The sequence below is a fragment of the Protopterus annectens genome, chromosome 11.part0 (genome assembly GCF_019279795.1).
Source record: "Protopterus annectens isolate FY-2018-M chromosome 11.part0, PAN1.0, whole genome shotgun sequence".
Classification (NCBI taxonomy): domain Eukaryota; kingdom Metazoa; phylum Chordata; order Ceratodontiformes; family Protopteridae; genus Protopterus; species Protopterus annectens.
The window spans coordinates 909,008,533-909,028,465 of NC_056745.1; the positions used below are offsets into that span (position 1 = coordinate 909,008,533).

Sequence of the window (19,933 nt, forward strand, 5' to 3'; positions counted from 1 at the left end):
GACAATAAAATATCAACTTTTCTGACAGAAAAGTAATTTGTAAAGCAATTAAACAACAATTGACTGTACTTAGCTCAAGAGAAGTAGCTTGACACGACCGGATGGCAACGCGGCAAATGGAATCTGGGTAACAGTGAGAGGGGAACTGTGGGTAAGAGTTTAGCTCGAGAGTTTGAAGCTGACACGAGCTTGGAAAATGGCTGGCTCGGTTCCGAGCTCAGAACCAATACCCATACGTAAGGAATGAACGAGGATTAACAATATCAGATATGGTGTTCCCTTTAGTCATAAAGGACATTTTACTTGTGTAGCATCTAATGTTATTTATGTTCTCAGATGCTCCTGCAGTCTCTTTTATATAGGTGAAACTAAGAGAAGTTTTTATATTGAGACTGCTGGAGCACATTAGAGACATAAAAATGGAAAAAGTTGCTAGTCCTGTTGCCATGCATTTTAAGTTGTTTCACAATAGCAACCCAGACTCTCTGCAAGCCAGCATCCTAGATCAAGTTAACTGGGGTGTTGGCAACTCTGAGTTTAAGAATAAACATCATTTGTTATATAAAGAAAGTATTTATGTTTTAAAATACAATACTTTACAAGCCCTTGTGGACTTAATACTGAATGTTCATGGAAACTTTTGATATAATTGTTTTCGAGTCCAATAGAAATACAGTATTTAATGTTTCAGATATTAATTAATTAGTTAAGTGTTTTATAATTGATAGTTAATGTTTGTATAAAATGGCACTTTTTTCCTTACTGATGTACTCCTAGAAGGCATTTCTTGCAAAGCGCTAGAGACTTGAGACGTTCTTGTTAATAAAATGCAAGCTGGTGATTTTTATAATTTTTTACTGGCCTTTTTGTCGCATTTTCATATTTTTGGGACTTTCTTGTTGTATTTAAATAAACAAGACTTGTTGGAGGGACAGGTTTCTAACTCAACATATTCCTAGCCCAAGGAATAACTTACAAAGCACTACTATGACTACATTTAAGGCTAGTCATGACAACTGGATAGGTATACACAAATTTGCACCAGGATTATCATGACACACCTTGCTCTTGTTAGGAGATGAGTGCCATTAAATGTTTGAAAAGGGGCAGAAAACGTTTAAATTTGTCTGCTTAAAGGTGTTTATGGCTAGGCATGTTATGATCCTATGATCAAGTCTATTATGTTCCTATGGATACTGTCCTTCTGGTCCCAACCACAGAAGAAACTGATGGAAGAAACTACCAGCAAACGAGTCAATGTGAAAATGAAAGGCAGTCAGTTAGCTAGCCCACAGTGGGAAAGTGTAGGCTGATCACAGACAAGGATACAATAAAAACAGACAAAAATGGGCAAGCAATATGCATGCCTCTGTCATAGACAAAGAAAGCAAAATATGGCGAAAAAAGTAGTGTAGTACCCAAGTAAACATTTATAATGTCCAGAAAAATAAAATAAAAATAAAGTGACTCTACCTATACAGTTGTGTCTCCTTTCACTTCGTCTTACTGAAGTTTCACATTGCAGAAACAGTAAAGTCATCAAGAAAAGGCAGTTCAATTAACAAAATCTACATAACTGCTACTATACAAAACATATTGACAATGCAGTTATCTTACCACATGCAAAAACTATTCAAGTGTGTAAAGCTCCTACAAAGACATAACTTCAAACCTGTAAAGAATCTTAGAAGTCCCTGCTTGATCACTAATAAAAGAAAGCAACATATATTGAAGTTCACATGTTTTACAGTTTACTTACTTGACTCCATATCTCTCTCTAAACATGATATGATCCCTATATGTCCGGTTTACATCAAGGTCAATCTGCCGGATATCTGTTGATAACATTCGTGCTCGTTGTTTTAATGTCTAAAAAGAGATAAAGGTAATTTAAACACATATCTTCAAGACAACCTATATCCCTAGACCTCACCTCTGAAACTATACCTGAATAATCCTTAAGAATACCCTTAAATGTTAAATATCTGAGCACTGACCTCTCGGAAATTAAAACTGCATGTTACTTGTCTACATAAAGGAGGACAGCCCCACATCTCCTCAATTCTCTCATCAAAAAAAAAAAAGTCAAAATACTCCTGACATAAGAAAAAAAGTTTGTCGTTACTTCAGATGTTATGTAGATATAAACACTAAATTAAGCAACAAAATAAGTAGCCACAAACTATTTAAGATAAAACAGAAGTCTTAACTCTAACGGCAAAAAGGATGAAAGGAATAGAAAGGATAATGCTGAGTGAAGGAGGGGCACAAACATCAGACTGCAAGAACTAACTACTCCCTGGATCCCCAAAAGCACTTTTTCACAGAGTGGTTTGTGGACCCATGGAACGGACCACTAACATAAGTGATGAAGAGGGACTCCACAGAGAAAGAGAACTCTTGCAACAAGTGAAAAAACAGTAAGGGTGATGGGAGGACAGGCAGAATGTCAAGGCATTTAAAAGAGTAGACAAGACAGGCTTATTACCTCCTTCTGCTGTCAAGCAACTGTTAACATAACATTCTATTGTCTGGAAGTTGTAACAGCACATCAGTTACAAATAGCTTGCATCTCACTTTAGGTTATACATTCTCAAAAAGTATCAGTCTCAAAAAGTACAGTTTTGTACCTACCATAAATGTAGATGTTTGAGTGTTCATCCTGCTGCAGTCATCACACTTGGGTTATCCTGCCGTCAGGCGGTCCCGCAGTCGGCCCAAATTCTAAAGTCTTGGTCCAACGTCAGTTGCTGTCGCTTCTTCCCTGACGTCAGTGCATCAGGGGTATACAAGAGGCATCCAACGCCATTTTCTTCAGTTTTTCTTGCCCCAGATGTCAGGTGCCCCCAGTGGGTAGGCAAAATATATATATATATATATATATATATATATATATATATATATATATATATATATATATATATATACACACATATAGCTATATAAAAATAAAACAATACCCTTAGGCACAAGCAAATACACCACAGAGGTAGTATAGGATAGAGTGGTAGAGATAAGTTCAGCTAGTTCAGAGGGGATGGAGGGAGGGTAACCTGGACTGCAGCAGGGTGAACACTCGAACATCTACATTTATGGTAGGTACAAAACTGTACTATGTTCATCGTGTTACCCTGCTGCAGTCATCACACTTGGGTTGAATCCCAAAGCTAAGGATGGGAGGTGGAGTCAAACAGGGTTAGAAGAAGCTAGTAGGCCCTGCAAAACTGCAGTGGCAAAACCAGCTCTAGTCTTAGAGTATAGAGGTAAGTGATAGTGTTTGGTGAAGGTGTGCACTGAACTCCAAGTTGCAGCTTCCAGAATATCCTTGGTTGGCACTCCCCTGAGAAAGGCAGCTGATGTAGCTGTAGCCCTGGTGGAGTGGGACCTAATGTTAGCAGGTACCGGTTTCCCATGATGTGTGTAGCAGAAACGTATGCAATGCCCTATCCATTTGGAAATAGTCTGTTTGGAGATAGCTTTTCCTTGTGATCCTGTAGCATAGGCTACAAAGAGCTGGTCAGTTTTTCTGAAAGCCTTAGTTTTATCCAAGTACTAACGTAATTGCCTGTGAATGTCCAAAGAGTGCAGGAGTCTTTCTCCTTTGTTCTGGGGATTTGGGAAGAAGGTGGGCAAGTGAATGGTTTGGTTTAGGGCCACACTGGATACCACCTTTGGCATAAAGGAAGGGTTAGTTCGTAGAGAGACTGTCTTGATGAAAAATGAGGAAAGGTTCCACTGCCATTAGTGCCTGTAGCTCTGAGACTCTTCTAGCTGAGGTTATTGCTAGTAGTAGGGCAGTTTTCCATGAAAGAAATTTTAAATCAGCTGAAAAAGCTGGTTCAAAGGGCGGCAGTGTAAGTTTTTCCAGAACAAAGTTGAGATCCCAAGTAGGTGTTGGAGCTCTCCTTGGCGGTCATAAGTTCTTAGCCCCTCTGAGGTACTGTCTTAGGAGTGGATGTGAGAATAAAGGAGGATCCGTGCTGTAATGAGCTGAAATTGCTGAGGTGTGGATCTTAATAGATGAAAAGGAAAGTCCTTTGTGTAACATCTCAGTTAAATATTGTAGAATCTGAGGAATGTTTGGATCAAGGGGAGCAAAATCTTTTCCATTTGTCTGAATAGGTTTTCCTGGTGCTGGGCCTCCTAGCCTCCAGAATGACATCCATAATAGCTTTGGATAAAGGTGTTGGCTGGTTGTTTAGGTAATTTGCCATGCAGCCAGGTTTAAAGTCTTGAGCTGGCTGTGTAGAATCTGATTGTCTCACTGGGTGAGCAGGTGAGGAATTTGTGGCAAAATCCATGGTGGGCCGTGGGCCATGTTCCTTAAAATTGGATACCAATGCTGGCATGGCCAGTCTGGTGCAACGAGTATCATTTGTGGCCTCTCTAATCTGACTTTCAGCAGTACCTTTGCTAGAAGAGGCAGTGGAGGGAAGGCATACACTGTTAATGTTTTCCAACTGAATGAGAGGGCGTCCACTTTCCAAGCTAGTGGATGGAAGGTCCTTGTGCAAAATTTTTGAAGTTGGTGGTTGTGGGGGCTTGCAAACAGATCTATGTCTGGGCGTCCCCATTTTTGAGCTATCATTGCAAACACTTGTGGATCTAGTTTCCATTCATGTGGATCCATGATATTTCTGCTTAGGTCGTCTGCCAATGCGTTTTTCTTTCCTGGCAGGAATTGTGCTTGTAAATGAACCTGGTAAGACAGTGCAGTGTTCCACAAGGTCACTGCTTGCCTGCATAGAGGGTAGGAATGTGTGCCCCCTTGCTTGTTTATGTACCACATTACTGTGGTATTGTCCACCTTTATTATTAGTTGTCCTGGGTGTAGAAGTTCCTTGAAAGCTGTTAGGGCATTCTGTACTACTAGCATTTCTTTTTGATTGATATGCAGATGCCTCTGATCTGTAGTCCATTTGCCCTGAATGCACTGCCCTGCCATGTGTGCTCCCCAGGCATAGTCCGATGCATCTGTTGTCATAGTTTGCCTGGCTGTGGGTAAGGTGAAAGGCTGACCCTTGTTGAGGTGACATGCCTGTGCCCACCATAGAAACTCCTGTTGAAGGCAGGGAATGAGTGGTATCATTGTTTCCAAGCTGTGGCTGTGCTGAGTCCATACACTTTTCAGGTACCATTGTAATTTCCTCATATGCAGTTTTGCAAATGGTATTAGTAGTATTGCCATTATTTTGAAATATTGAATCAGCTGTCGTTGCTTGTCTGGCATGAGATAAGCCATCTGGGCCACTGTATTCAAGCTGGCACCCAGGAATATTATGTTTTGTGAGGGCACTAGTTTTGATTTTTTTTTGTTTACTGTGTACACTAGGCAACTTAGAAGGTGTTTGACAAATGCCAGATGCTTTAAAAGAATGTCCTTGCTTTCTGCTTGAATAAGGCAGTCGTCCAGGCATGGGTATATCTGAATTCCTCTTTGTCTGCAGTATGCAATTACTGGTGCCAGGCATTTTGTGAAGACCCTGGGCGCAGTAGATAAGCCAAAGGGCAGTGCAGAGAATTGATAATGTGTTGAACCTGCAATGAAGCGGAGGTATCTTCTGCAATTTTGTCTGATAGGGACATGCAGGTATGCCTCCTTGAGGTCCAAAGTGACTAGCCAAGCATTCTTGCCCAGCATGGGAAGAAGCTGCTGTAGTGTTAGCATCTTGAATTTTGGTACTTGCAGATAGGTTCAGAATTGAAAGATCCAGAATGGGTCTCCATGCTTTGTCCTTTCTTGGGACTAGGAAGAGTCTTGAGTAAAATCCTTGTCCTTGCTCCTGTGTAGGTACCTGTTGAATGGCTCTCATGTCCATGAGAGCTGTAATTTGTTTTTGTGCCTCTGCCCATTGATTTGGTGGCAGGTTTGGCATTCCTTTGATCCTTGGTAAGGTATGAAGGTGGAATCTGTATCCCTGAGAGACAATGTTTAGAACCCATTTGTCTTTTGTGATGATGTGCCAGTTGTCTGCAAAAAATGATAGTTTTCCTCCCAGGGGAGTTGCCAGGAGAGATTTGCTTGGTAGTTTGAGGATAGAGTCATTGTGTTTGTCTTCTGCTAGCTTGGGGCCTGTCTTCTCCTCCTTTCTGGGTAGCAGTACCCCATTGGCGAGGTTTGTAAGGGCCCTGTGACTGACCTCTGCCCCTTGGGCATCTGTATTTGCCCCTCTGTGATCTGTCAGAAGCTGGAAAGGACCAGTTTTTGTTGGCCAATTTCTGCTGAAATGAGGGGGTTGTACCTGCAAAAAATCCTTGGCAGTTTGCATAGACTTTGCCTTATCCTCCATTTTCTTTAAAACCTCTTCTGCTTTGACACCAAATAATACATCCTGCTGTAAAGGTGCATCCAATAATTTTGCTTTAACATGATCAGGAAGGGTTTGTTCTTTTAACCAAGCATGTCTACGTATGACAGAGCCAGTAACAGCTGCTCTACAGGAAGCTTCCAATGAATCAAATCCGCATTGTAAAGTATGTTTGCCCACCTGTTCAGCTGCATGCAACAGATCCTGCATTTCCTTGAATTCAGACTGTTCAGAGTGTGTGCTCATTTTTTTGTTTTAACTGAGACATTAGGAATTGCTGATAATTCATCACGTGAAACTGGCAATTTAATGCTCTCATAGCCAGAGTTGCTGAGGTGTATATTTTCTTTCCCCATCTATCTAGGGCTCTGGAATCCCTTTCAGAGGGCACAGGATTTTTAGCCATAGAAGCTTTAGTTCCCTTAGGGCCCTGGGAAATTGTTTCTGGGTCAGCTACAGGGCTTTTATAAAGGAATTTGTGAGAGTCAGGTACTCTGTAGTATCTTTCTGGTTTGGCTGGAGCAGGAGGTAGACAGTCTGGATTTAAACTAGACTCCAAGTAAACATCATCCACAATATCTAAAACAGGAGGGATAGCAAGAGGTCTGCGCTGGGGTAGTAAAAGGAACTCTCGGAGCCTTTTCTTAGAATCTGAGTAGTCCTGGCCTTCCCAGTGGAAATGTTCCCTCATGGTATGTAAAGTTTCCCCAAAGGAGTAGTCTTCAGGGGGAGATGCTGAGGGAATAGAGTCTTCAGCATCAGAGTCTTCATAAGGTGGAAAAGTGTAATCTTGTTCCTCAGAAGAATCTGAGGAGAGTGAAACCTGGTCAGAGGATGCATAATCCTCCTCTTGTCTTGGTCTTTTATCAGGAGGGGGATGGGAACCCCTGATTAGGGTAATCAAATCTTCAGCCATCATAAGCATCTGTTTCTTAGGCATGGGGCCTTGAACTGTAGACTGATGTACAGTTTTCTTAGGTTTTAAAGGAGTTTTAAGCTTAGCATAAGATTTAATGGTGAGTGTAGTCGGTCTGAAGACACCTTCTGCAACTGAAGGTGTTTCCACTGCACCGGTGTCTACTTCTGCTCCGGTGTCGGAAGATGGCTGCATTGGCCTAGTAGGCTCCGCTTGGGAATCCGCAGCTGTCTGGGGTTCCAGTTCTGCGGTCGTCAGGGGCTGCATAGGTGCCTCACTGAAAACCGGAGAACCGGCAACAGGCCCAGCTGAGGCCTTGGAGTCTGGCTTGTTCCTAGGCTGCCTGTCCTTATCCTTGCGTTTTTTTATGTATGGCAGTTGTCGGCTGCTCCGACGGCATGACATAATTAAATTTCCTACCAAAGTAATGCCGTGCGAAGTCAAAATGGCGTTTGATAGTTCGTTTATTAAACCTAGCACAAAACCGACAAGCTGTGACGTCGTAGTCTGGGCCTAGGCAAGGAATACAATAGGAATGGAAGTCCTTATGAGGTATTTGCTTCCCACAAGAAATGCAATTGTTAACTTTTTCTGACATGGGACTGAGGCAAGAAAATGTTCCCCAGTGGAGTACTTAGCTTTATTGAAGACTTCGGACTGAAATTCAAATCGAAAATCTCAGGTGTCGGCCGACCGGCACTTGCAAACTGCTTCTGCTTCGGGCACCACGCGGCAAGAAAGACTGAAGAAAATGGCATCGGATGCCTCTTATATACCCCTGACGCACTGACGCCAGGGAAGAAGTGACAGCAACCGACGCCGGACCAAGACTTTGGAATTCGGGCCGACTGCGGGACCGCCTGACAGCAGGATAACCCAAGTGTGATGACTGCAGCAAGGTAACACGATGAACATCTAATCTACTCATGGCAGGAAATGCTGAAAGTAAAGGTAAAGCCTGCAGTCTTGAGATTAACAACACCCAAGCCAAATAAGACACAGATATTTCTTTATATAAGTATGCAATGTAGAAAGACAATTCTGAAATAAGCACCAGATGTGTCTTTGCTCCTTATGCACTGACAATAAAATACCACAAACTACTTTCTTATATGTTTTGTCAATGAACATACTTGGAAAATCAATACTTTTAAACAGGCATATCTCTTAGCAAGTACTGACACGAAATAAAAAGTGCATGTAGTGTTAACCTTAGATTCTAGACCTGAAGTATACAGTAATATTCATAACTGTATAATCATAATAAATTTAATGGGGAATGGTTTCAAGGAATGAGTGCACATTATTTCCTATACAAATGGTCTGTAATACCACAGACGTAATTAGAAAACACAAGTATGATGTATAATTGATTGCACAGTATGATAAACATGCATGCTATAAAGGTGCTTGACAACCACCAACACCCCCCTCCCAACACACACGCACTTAACATTATTGCAGTGATTTATACAGGCAAAATGACAGTTAAGAGGGTGTCAGTTCACCAGAGATTACATAAATTCAAATGACAATTTGTTGCCTACATCAAAGTTTTCATGCTCTGTTATGAGTTGCAGCCAGCTCCTAGAGTAACCCTGCAGACAGCCACCACTAACAGCGGCGTTTTCAGGACAAAAGGGGGGGGGGCAGAAGTAGGTCGCCATGTCTTTCTGTCATATCAAACATGCATGTAATCATACTTGCAGACAATTTAAAATCCAAAAACCAAACCCCGTACATGCCAAGGTGAGAGACAGAGCTATGATACGCTAATGAAAAGCAAGCAGTATCCATGGATAAAGCCAACAAGAAGAATTTATTGAACCAGTTCAACACTGTTAAGTCAAAGCTTTCATCCAACTAATTTTTGAGGATGTCCTGAGAATAAATTACAAAGTACGAGTCAAACATGTTTAAACTCCTACAAAACATAATGTGACTATTAACAACCAATGGAATACTGAAGATCCTAAAACATACCACATAGAACTTGCTGCTTTCAAAGATCGTAACTAAAAAGTCATCAAACAAAACTATTTGAGCATATAAAAGTAAAATAAAATTAGTAGAATACCAATTCATCCCAGACTGACAGATATTTAAACATACTGAAAAAATTTTTTTGTAAAATATGGATTAAAATTATTACTTGGCCACCCTCTGCTTTAGAATTGGCAAGCACCAAGAGAAAACACAGAAACACAAGAAGGACATGTAGACTCCACACAGATGGCACCCCAACCTGAGAACCGAACCAGAGAACCTCTTACTGTGATAGAGCATCTCTACTCATTACTGGTCATCAAATAATGATACAAAATTGGTACACTATATAACTGTAGAATAAACTCTGCAAAAGCATGCCAAAACACCACATTTTTGGGCTTTCACTAGCCTTGGGAGAGATGCCTGGCAGAGGTTGTGCAGAAGAAGAATCAGACCTAGACTTCGAGGCCTTCTTCACAGATGGCTGACCCTCAGATCGTGAAGTTCCCTCCATAGTGTCTTTCACTATAAGCTTAAAACATTGGTTCTCTAAATACAGGGCCAAAGAAGAAGCCGACTACGGTGTGTCTTTGGGACAAAACCTTGACAAATGGAACAGGACATATGGTCATGGGAAGTGCCGAGAAGAAACAAGCACTGCTCATGACGGTCTTTATGGGGAATCTGTCTCCCGCACTGGCATTTACCCTTTCGGGATGACATGAGACCCCACAAGCAAACAATCAAAAAGAAAAAAATAAGAGCAAAAACCCCAATGAGGCACTTATCTAAAATGGCTTGGTGAACCAGCAACGACTCAAGCATTCAAACTGGCGGCAAAGAAATTCTGAGGATGGTATATTTGGACATCACCTTTATGCCCCACGCTATACACGGCAGCATACGTGTGACGTACAATGTACTTTAAAGCAACCTAAAGCCTTTGGTATACTGGCAGGATGTTGGGCCACCCTTGGCAGGGGGATTACTACTATAAAGAATACTGCAGCAGTGAAATGGAAGGACATCTTTGGTGCCTGGACTTTGAACTACCACCTCATAGATTGCATAGTTTTGCCTTTTCCTCCAGTGTTTTCAACAGACCTTCAGCAGGAGGTCCAAAAAGGAGGTCATTGTCCAGTAGAACATTATGGATCTCAGTATTTACATGGTCTGAGTCAGGCACTTCTATGAATCATAGACTCAGTAGCTGAAGCACTACATTATGTATCCACAGCATCATACTCACATTTTTGAAATGTGCAGAAAGGACACACAATTCAAGAAGCCTTTGCTTCAGATCCTTATCCAAAATCCTCTCTGACTTAACCCTCATCTTCTCCAGCAGAGACTACTGGCAAATAAGGATGTGGTTCTAGCAGTTCAAGGCTCAGCAGGATATGGTAACAGAGGTATAAACTTTCTTTGTAAATATGTCAGTGTTCTACTCGCTGTCATTGGGAATTGGGTTCCTGGATGGGAAAGATGCAGATCCTTTTCTGGAATTCAGAAACACCACAGCTAGAGGATTTATATAAAGAGATTTATTTGACTCCATGAACCTGTAAAAACAGTCAGTCCTCCTAGGAGGAGTGGGTAGGGAATATGGCTCTGTAGCTGCATTAATAAACACATCCTACATGACTGGTGGGACCGCAAGTAAACTGGGCTAAGGAAGGCCCATGATAGCTCTACATTTGAACTGGATTTATGAGTACTCAGACCCCCAATGCGCTACTCCATTTTATAAAGGATGGCCCTAGAGGAGAAATCTTCTAGTGGACAGGCAGAGGATGAGGTGACCTCAGTGCCTGATTTGCAGGGAGCAGCAGAAGGAAACTGACATACACAGGTCAACTTCTGCCCTGGAATCAAGAGTATCTGAATACTACATCCATCTCTTTTTTGAAGGGGCATCAGATACAGCTGTTTCCAGAGCTGGCTGCTTCAACTTCAAGAAAGAAATGAAATCCTGAACCAATGGGAAATGTTGCTGGTAAGAAACCCGGGAAGTGAATAGGACCAAGAAACAGCCTGGCCTAGACAGAGGCAAGCTGGGGTTGGGAAGGCACTGGCTTGACCTTTGGTGCATTGTACCTCATAGCTTTAGAAAGAGGCACCCTAGAGGCTCAGACTGCATGAGTGCAACCAGGACCTCAACAGAGTCCATAAAAACATCTTAACAGACACTTCCCTCCCCCCTGGTCACAACAATGTGAGCTTATGTCACAGTTGCCGCCTTGACATCAGCAAATGTGACTGTGTCTTTGATCCATGAGGACAGCTGAAAGCAAGACAGGCTACAGAGTGGTTATGCCAGATGCCTCAGCAAACACCGTCTTTAAATATAAGGGTTGCAAAAGTGCCTCATTGTGTCTGGAGTCGCCAGACCTAGGGAAACCAGTGTCATCCATTGGCACATCCTCGGTCTACAGATGTTTCTTACCATATGTCTTACTGCTATGCTTCTTTTCCAAAAGAAGGCTCCAAGAGGCCTTTACCAGTGTTGCATCAGAAGAGAAACAGGCATGTTCCCCTTTAGGAGTCAAAAACTATAGAAATGTAGCTCTATCACTAACTATCCTTCAGGTGAAGCTAGCATAATGTGGAAAAGCATCCATGTCAGAAGACAAGAAAGGCACGACAGTCTTTGTGGACAATTGGTTTCCTGCAGTTTATACAATTATTAGCTTTAGCTTGATAGTACAACTGGGAATTACTATCTTCTTCTTTTTTTTTTTTCGGGTAGTAGGGGCCAGCACCTTGATCAGTCGCATTAGATTTTGGAGTGGGAGTTTTTTGTGTGTCTGCCAGCAGCCGGCCAACCCTCCAACAAAAGGCACACACACCACAGCGCTGAGCACATATATCCGTTCAGGTGTCCAATCCACCTGGCAGGATGTGTGGGGAGATGGGAGGACCGGAGAGCCACAGGGAGGACATGCAGACACACAGGAGGACATGCGAGGCTAGCTAAAGGCACACCTAAACGAGGATCTGTTGCTGTGCCTCTAATGCTGTGAGGCACGCAACCCTAACCACGCACAACTGGGAATTACTATAATACATCAAAAAATAAGTAATATAATAGTATTAAAAATAAGAGAATTCCCCTTTGAGGTACTTACCTTTCTTCTGGAAGTAGGCCAACTGACAGGCTGACAATGCTGTAGTCATGTATAGTAGCAAATCACACAGCAAAAAAAGTTCTGAAGATGGTGTTGGCAGATTCCTCTCTTATACAACTGATAGATGAATGCAAGAGTGAACAGCATGATGAACATCCGGAGTGATCATCTAAGCTAACATGTTAGCTAACTGCACTACAAAGCAGTGCCAAATGTTTAACAGCTCTAAAACTGAAGACAAACAAAAATTTTATACTTGTCATAATGAAAGATCTGGATGAGTGAGTCTATCCTTAGTAAAACAAGATTAATGCTGTTGTCATTATGCTGTTCAGCATCTACAATGACATTTTGACTTGTGCTACTTGTCTTTCTGAGTAAATCTCGGAAACAGAAGAAATGGGGAAAATTCTGAGGAGTCCTGGGGCCATTTCTGGAAGACACCATGTCTTGGACATTCAACCAGAGAACAGATAATGGAAAAGTTGTTACATCTGACTTCGCTTAGGGAGGTAAGTGTTGCAGCAAAACTCACGGCATTGACAGAACAGCTTACATTCTACTGATGGACAGAGGGACAACTTGTGAGGCATCAGAAAATAATGACTAATTAGGTCCTTAAGAGAAATGGCTTCTCCAGGCATCCAGGAATGTGGTTCACAATAAAAATCTGGTTGGCAAACATATCCAACTCCCAACAATTTAAATACCAGATTAAAAGCACATGGCCATCATTCAGTAATTGGTCATTTGCTTTTAATCTTGTATTTAAATTGTTTGACTGTTTGTCCTGTGTATTTTATCCAAAGATGCAATTTTGCAAAAGTTTGTGTATTTATTTTATAGGATAATTAACACTTTCTGTCTGGTTCCAGAGCAGTTTATTTTGTTTTGCTACTACTACCAGTACTTTATCTGGGTGGGTTTACCTGTTACTACCTTATCAACACATTCTTATCAGTATTCCCATTAAACTGATAACCTACTCTACCCTTTGTCTTACTACAAAGCTTAACCCGGTTTACTACAAGTGATAGTAGCTTTTGACACGATTGCAGCTAACTGCTCGAAAAAGCAAGTGTTCTAACTCCCACTAGTCCAATGTCTTATAACTACTTAACCCTCCCAGCACCTGGACCCTATAAATCTGTATAGTCCTACTACAGCCCCAACTTTAACCAAAAACTTCCATCCAGTTCTTTACCAGATTCCTTGCTCATACTCTAAGTTCCAACCCCCTCCCTAAACCTAAATTCCCTGATCTAACACAAACCCTAAAACTTCCTTTCCACTCCCTAAACTTAAACCCCCCTCCCAATCACTGCCCTAATATACACTCCCACCCCTTCATTATGGCTGTCACACTTAACCTTACTCAAACTCACATGTGCTCGGGTAAGATCTAGCAGTTGCTTGCCAAAACTCAGTCATGGTCAGGCGTGAGTGACATCCTACATGAGCTGCAAGATGCTTGAATCCCTTATTTTGACAGTTAAATTTCAGTACTTGTAGTAGAATCACTTAACCCATACTTTCATTGTACATCCTGATACATACTTAACTACCCTACCTTCACCTTACTAAAAAGCATAATGTTATTATCTACACTCTCCTCCATATACTCACAGATATGCTTCTAACTGGTAACTAAGCCTCCATATTAGTTTCATATCTTTAACAATTCACTTCTGATAGCTTCCTCTGACCTTATCTACCTTTTGACCTGTCTACAATGATTAAACATGTTGTTCCTAACCTTGCTTACTGCCCTTCTCTTATTCTTCTACTGGACAGCTTACTTCCCTTCTCTTATTCTTCTACTGGACAGCCTAGCACATTAACATTTCTCCCACAATCGGCCATTCCACCAACTTTACAGTCTGTGACTCTTCACCTTTAATTGCATCCAAGTTATTTAATGACCCTCTCAATCTCTATCCCGAGTATTAACTCCCCTTTCAATCAATCTAAAAACAGAGCACAATTTAAAATAACCATTAAAAAAAATCTAACATTGCTGCATTCTTGTAAAATACCTCTATGTGGAGACTTTCACCCTAACCCTGGTCCTACTATCAATCCCACTAACTATAATCCCTATCCAACCTCTCATTCTACCCCAACTCCTCAACGTTCCACTTCAATACCAAAAACTTAATATGCAAAACATCTGCAACAAATTTACTGAAATTCATACCCGAATGTCTCATTATACACCATATCTGGTTGGCATTAAAACATGGCTAAAATCAAGCATAAAAAAAACTTGGAAATTTCATGTCTAGGCTGCAATACCATCCAGACTGGCCAACCACCGAAAACAAAAGGAGGTGGGGTACCTATCCTGTATCCTATTATCCTGTTAGAAAATCTACCCTTATACCAGCTCCATACCTAAATTCTACAGTTCAAAACTGTTTTTGTTCCTAAAGGTGAATAACCAAAAACAACTGTGTAATGTTGTCCTATACATCCCCATGTAAGCAATATTATCGGACTGGAAGTCATCCCCTACTGGATATTTACCATTCTTTCTAAAGAAAAAATAATATTAGAGAATGTTAATATTAATTGTTAAGATTTAACGTCAATTTTACTACCTCCAGTATTAATTTTTATGGCTTCAAACAACTAATTTCCAAGTCTCATACACTGCAATGGATTCAGTGACACTACACTACACTGGATAATGGTTTCAGAGTCTAGTAAAAAGATCTCTTCTGGAGCCCTTTCAGATTCTAATGGTGACCACCTTCCATCTCCCATCAAGTTAAACAGTATGTATATAAATGAACCATAATCTCTCAAACTTCAAACCAAACACTTTTACAACCACCTTAAAATCCTTTAACTGGTCCATCTTAAAAACCCTTCCCTTGGATGACGCAGCACATAAATTTAACACAATATTCTAAGTATTCTAAATAGCTCTGTACCTCCAAGAAAAACAAAAAAAAAAGTATAAACAAATAACATGCAGTATGGCTTTCCAGTAACAGCAGAATTGTCATGGGTAATAGGGATATGGCCTGGAAGGAATGGTAAAAACACAGACCACCTCAAAACTTGCAACATTTCAATGAATTACATAACCTCACAAAAAAGGTCAATTCTACAAAGCAGCGATATAACAATAACCTACAAAGCAGAAGACCAGAATGTTTTGAGATTATATTTGTTTATCAAAGAAACATTACATTCTGGAACAAAACATGTTACCAATTCCTCTATGAATATCACTCAGCTTGAGACAGTTATACTGTTCAACTCATACTTCACAGAAAGCAAAGGTGTCCTCACCTTAGATTCAAATTTTAATACCCCTGATCCACTGCAACACCACCCCACTACTGCCTGTACCTTCGTAAAACCTTCCCCCACATCCTACAATAAAACTAATAAACCCAAACCCTGCTTTATCCTCTGCTGACAACCTCCCAGCAGAAAATCTCAAGATTGCAGACAAGGCTAGTGCTTGCCCAATCTCAATTCTTGTAAATACATCTATCCAAGAATTCTATACTCCTTCCCTCTGGAAAAAGTCTTACATCATCCCACTCTACAAAGATGGCAACTTGACAGAACTTAAGACCTCTAGGTTCATAGGCGAGGACTAGGCTAGCCACCCTTGCAGGCCATATTAAGCCTAACCTATTTTCCTTTTTGTGCTCAAATTAACTTATCTCATTTGGTTAGAGACTGGCCTTATCCACCCCATGGATAATAATTATATATTAACAGGATCGTATCATACCCAAGTTGAGGGGACCAATGCATGGGATAAAGCATTTAGGAGCTGTCCATTAGTAGTACAAGATGCAGTCCTGCTTTAATTTTTTTTGTTTCCCATCCATAGATCCAAGCTGTGCTTGAATATGGACAGGGATAAATTTTTTTATGTGGATGGGGAGGCTGTTCCAGAGCAGCGATATTCTCTGTGAGGAACAACTGTCCCACCACAAGTTCTGTTGATGTTACAGATGAGGAAAGTCCTTCTATATTGCACAGCTTATAAATCGAGGGATTATGTCGAGATCTAGGCATGTCATTGCCCCTTTTACACAGGCATCATTAGGCCACTCATTTAATATACTTCCCCCTTTGGCATGTATCTGTTCAGACACAGGCAACAACTGGAACACCCACAGAGATATCTTACTAAAAAGATACAAGGCCTGTACAACATGTCCTACATGAACCACCTCAAAGTCCTGTCACTACACTCAGTATACTACAGACTGCTAAGAGGTGACCTGTGTCTGGCATACAAGGCATCCTATGACCCAGTACAGATAGATTTACTGTGCATTAGCAAGTCAAACAGCATCAGAAATACTCAGTCTAGGGACCTACAGCATCAACAGAATGGTTTGGAGGGAACAGTAATATTTTGCTATGGAACAGACTCCCCATTCAAAAAATAAAAGTTCATATACATAGTTGCCTACCCAGTATCTTTAGTACTTTAATGCATTAAAATAGAATGCTACATAATGTAGTTTATTTACTTAAGGGTAGGAGATACATTCCCCCTCAGGATAAAAGTTAACATTTACTGAAAACATACAAGTTTGTTTTCACATCTGGGAGGGGAATACTGACATACAAGTATGTTTAAGTGGGAACACAGGCTCTAACATGTACTTTATCATCATTCACCTTAACTTTGGAACAGGTACAGTCATCAGTTTGGGAAATCTGCTCACATTTGGAAGGATAAAGTACCTTTTTGGAAAGTTTACATAGTTTTCTGTGTTAGTGACGTAGTTTTTTCCTTATGTTATTGAATGTTTGTATTGCAGCAAAAAATCTGGGAAAATATGACATGGATTCAAACAGAGATGAGACTACATACAGGATTAGCCTGCCAACCATTACTGTCTGCCCTTTTTATTAGATGCTCTACATGTATGCATTTGTGTTTGTTCTTTATAGCAGAGCATATTCTTTAAATTTTGACATCTTTTGTATTCAAAACTTGGTCTGTCAGATACAATACAGATTAATTCTAGAACATCTTGCAGAATATGCCAATATTTGTTTATTATATATCTCACATTATGTGTATTAGTACCTAATGTACCTAAAGGTACATTTAAATGTGGTAGATGCTCATTCTGTATGTAAGTACACATGTGCTTGCAATTCTTTTGTTCATTCGGTTACAGGCATGGTATACAGACTTCGTGATTATGGCAACTTTGACACCAGGAATCTTGTTTATTTAGCCACATGTCAACTAGCATATTGGGAATCATATTTCTGACATTAGAAGGGAAAATCCAGTGAATGCCTTATTTAAACATATACAAGAAAAAGGTTGTTGTTGTGTCTTTTGGCTTTTCCCGGTTAGGAGTCGCCACAGCAGTACTCCGGTCGCTAATGATTGGCAGTTGATTTTTATGTGCTGAGTTGCCAGCCCTAACACACAACCTTGAACGAAGGCACGCCCATTCACGCACATCTCCACGCAGAAGACGCTCTAGCTGAGAGTCGAACCGGTCAGCGTCTTACTGTGGGGCGACAACGCTACTGCAGCACCACCACCGCGGGGCATATAAAAGAAAAAGGTATAAATCATAATTTTAAGTTTCTTATACTAAAAGTGATATCTGACTCAGTGCGAGGTGGTGATGTAAAGACATCACACAGAGACAGAGGAATTTTACTGGATACTTCATTTAGGAGCACATTTACCACCAGGTTTGAATGGAATTGTTTCCTTTATTAGTGGAATTTCAAAAGAAGGTCTAATTGAATGTGTTATCATGTGACTTACTACTATAAATAGTTACACAGTTACCTACTCAACTGTTATGCCTAATGAAGCTTTACTAGGTGAAAGTTTCCTAACTTTATACATATTCAGGAAAGGAAAGGTTCAAGCATATGAATATGTTGGGGGGGGGGTGCAGAATGGAATAAACAGGTAGAGAGTAGTATTGACAAAGCAAGTTGTGACAACAGATAACTAATAGAAACTATATCATTAAAAGTTCAAATATGAAAACATTATTGTGAATGTGAATAGGATAAAAGGTATTGAGGGATCAGGAAACTGGTATACTTGTTAGGGAACCTGTGAAAACAGGGGAAGGTATGCTAAATATTACCAAAAATATGAGGAAAGAGAGCAAAAGAAAGGTGTAACGAGGAGATATTCACAAAATATAAAACTAACACAGCCAGAAGAATAATTCTTACTGAAGGAAATATCTGAGGAAAATACAAAGGAGTCCATACAATGTGAGAAAGTTGGAAAAACACCAGGAAAGGGTGGTACACTGATAGAGAGGGCTGAAGCCAGTCAAACTGGCTGGTATTTAGCACAAACTGTACAATAACATACTGAGGGGAGCGGGATCCCACACTCATGAAAAAAAGGCTGTTTCAGTGGTTATCCCTAAAGAAGGAAACAGCCCTACAGATCCAGAGCTGTACAAGTCCATCATCCATTTTACACAATGACTACAAAACTTAAAGACAATAATGGCTAAAGTGCAGTTCAAATATTACCTATGATAAAACTGGAGGGTAGGGGGTCCAATTCAGATTTATAGAGGGGAAGCCGGACTTTTGATAACAATAACATGACATGGTTACTATAAGATACAATAACTAAGGAAAAACACTAACATTGCTTGGACTGGATGCCAAAAAGGCCATTGAAAAGTGTAAGCTGTGCCGCATCAGATTTCCCCAAGAATGGATAGAGGTGACTTTTTAACATGCACATATAATGGGGTGTTAAATCAGATAAAATGTGTGAGAGGTGTTTAAAGAACATTTGCAGAAAGGATTCAGGAGTCACAGACAGAAGGTTACACATGTGAGGGATGCAACAGAAATTTTCTCTACATAAAGATGATGTAATAATATACATAACTAATCCAGAAAAAGACTAAGAACAACATTTTGAAGAAATAAAGTGTAAAGAGATAGCTGATTTAAAGATGCACAAAAGTAAAACAAAGGCAATAACAGTAGTAAATTATGCACCAACACATCATTTAGTCTGAAGATGCCCATTTTTTGGGGATCAACAAAACATGAAATATTTTTGTGTATGATTGGACGACAGGTACAGCAGGCAGCCAAAGAAATGCAGGAAAAAAAAAACACCTGATTAAAAAAAAAAAATGGTCACAAGTGAGGATAACAATAAACCAGTTAGAATGTTTATAGACCTATTGATCCTGGATGTGGGACAATTGCATTTTTATCAACCTGGAGATGAGACATGGAAAGGACTAAGGAGGGAGATTAAGATTTTTTTTTGTGGGAAAGAAAATCAGAAAGAATACAATGGGACAAGCAAATACCCCTGATCAGCAGTGGAGGATTAGTATGAAATGCACAACCAAAGCACCGTTAAGCTCACCAGGATCTCTGTAGCTCGAGCAAGCAGTGCCAGGAGCTAACTTCTCCCTCAGTATTGGATTATAACAAGGTACAAAGAATGTATCAAGCACGAATTCACCTCCAACCAGGTCTCAATAATCCACTCTTAGTTCTTGAAAACAGATTTAATACGATCACAGCAAGGCACAGTTAACACAATTTGATCAATCATAGGTTTAGCGCTTTCATCC

General features: G+C 40.5%; 1 protein-coding gene across 2 annotated transcripts in view; it reads right to left on the minus strand.

Annotated features, from left to right (window-relative positions):
* The window catches only part of USP6NL (USP6 N-terminal like), a 1,978,038-nt gene that overhangs the window by 973,432 nt on the left and 984,673 nt on the right, over positions 1-19,933 (minus strand). For both annotated transcript variants that reach the window (XM_044088303.1, XM_044088302.1), the window contains one exon: positions 1,760-1,869. In XM_044088303.1, coding sequence (XP_043944238.1) covers positions 1,760-1,869 — 110 coding nt within the window. The remainder of the gene's footprint in view (positions 1-1,759; positions 1,870-19,933) is intronic.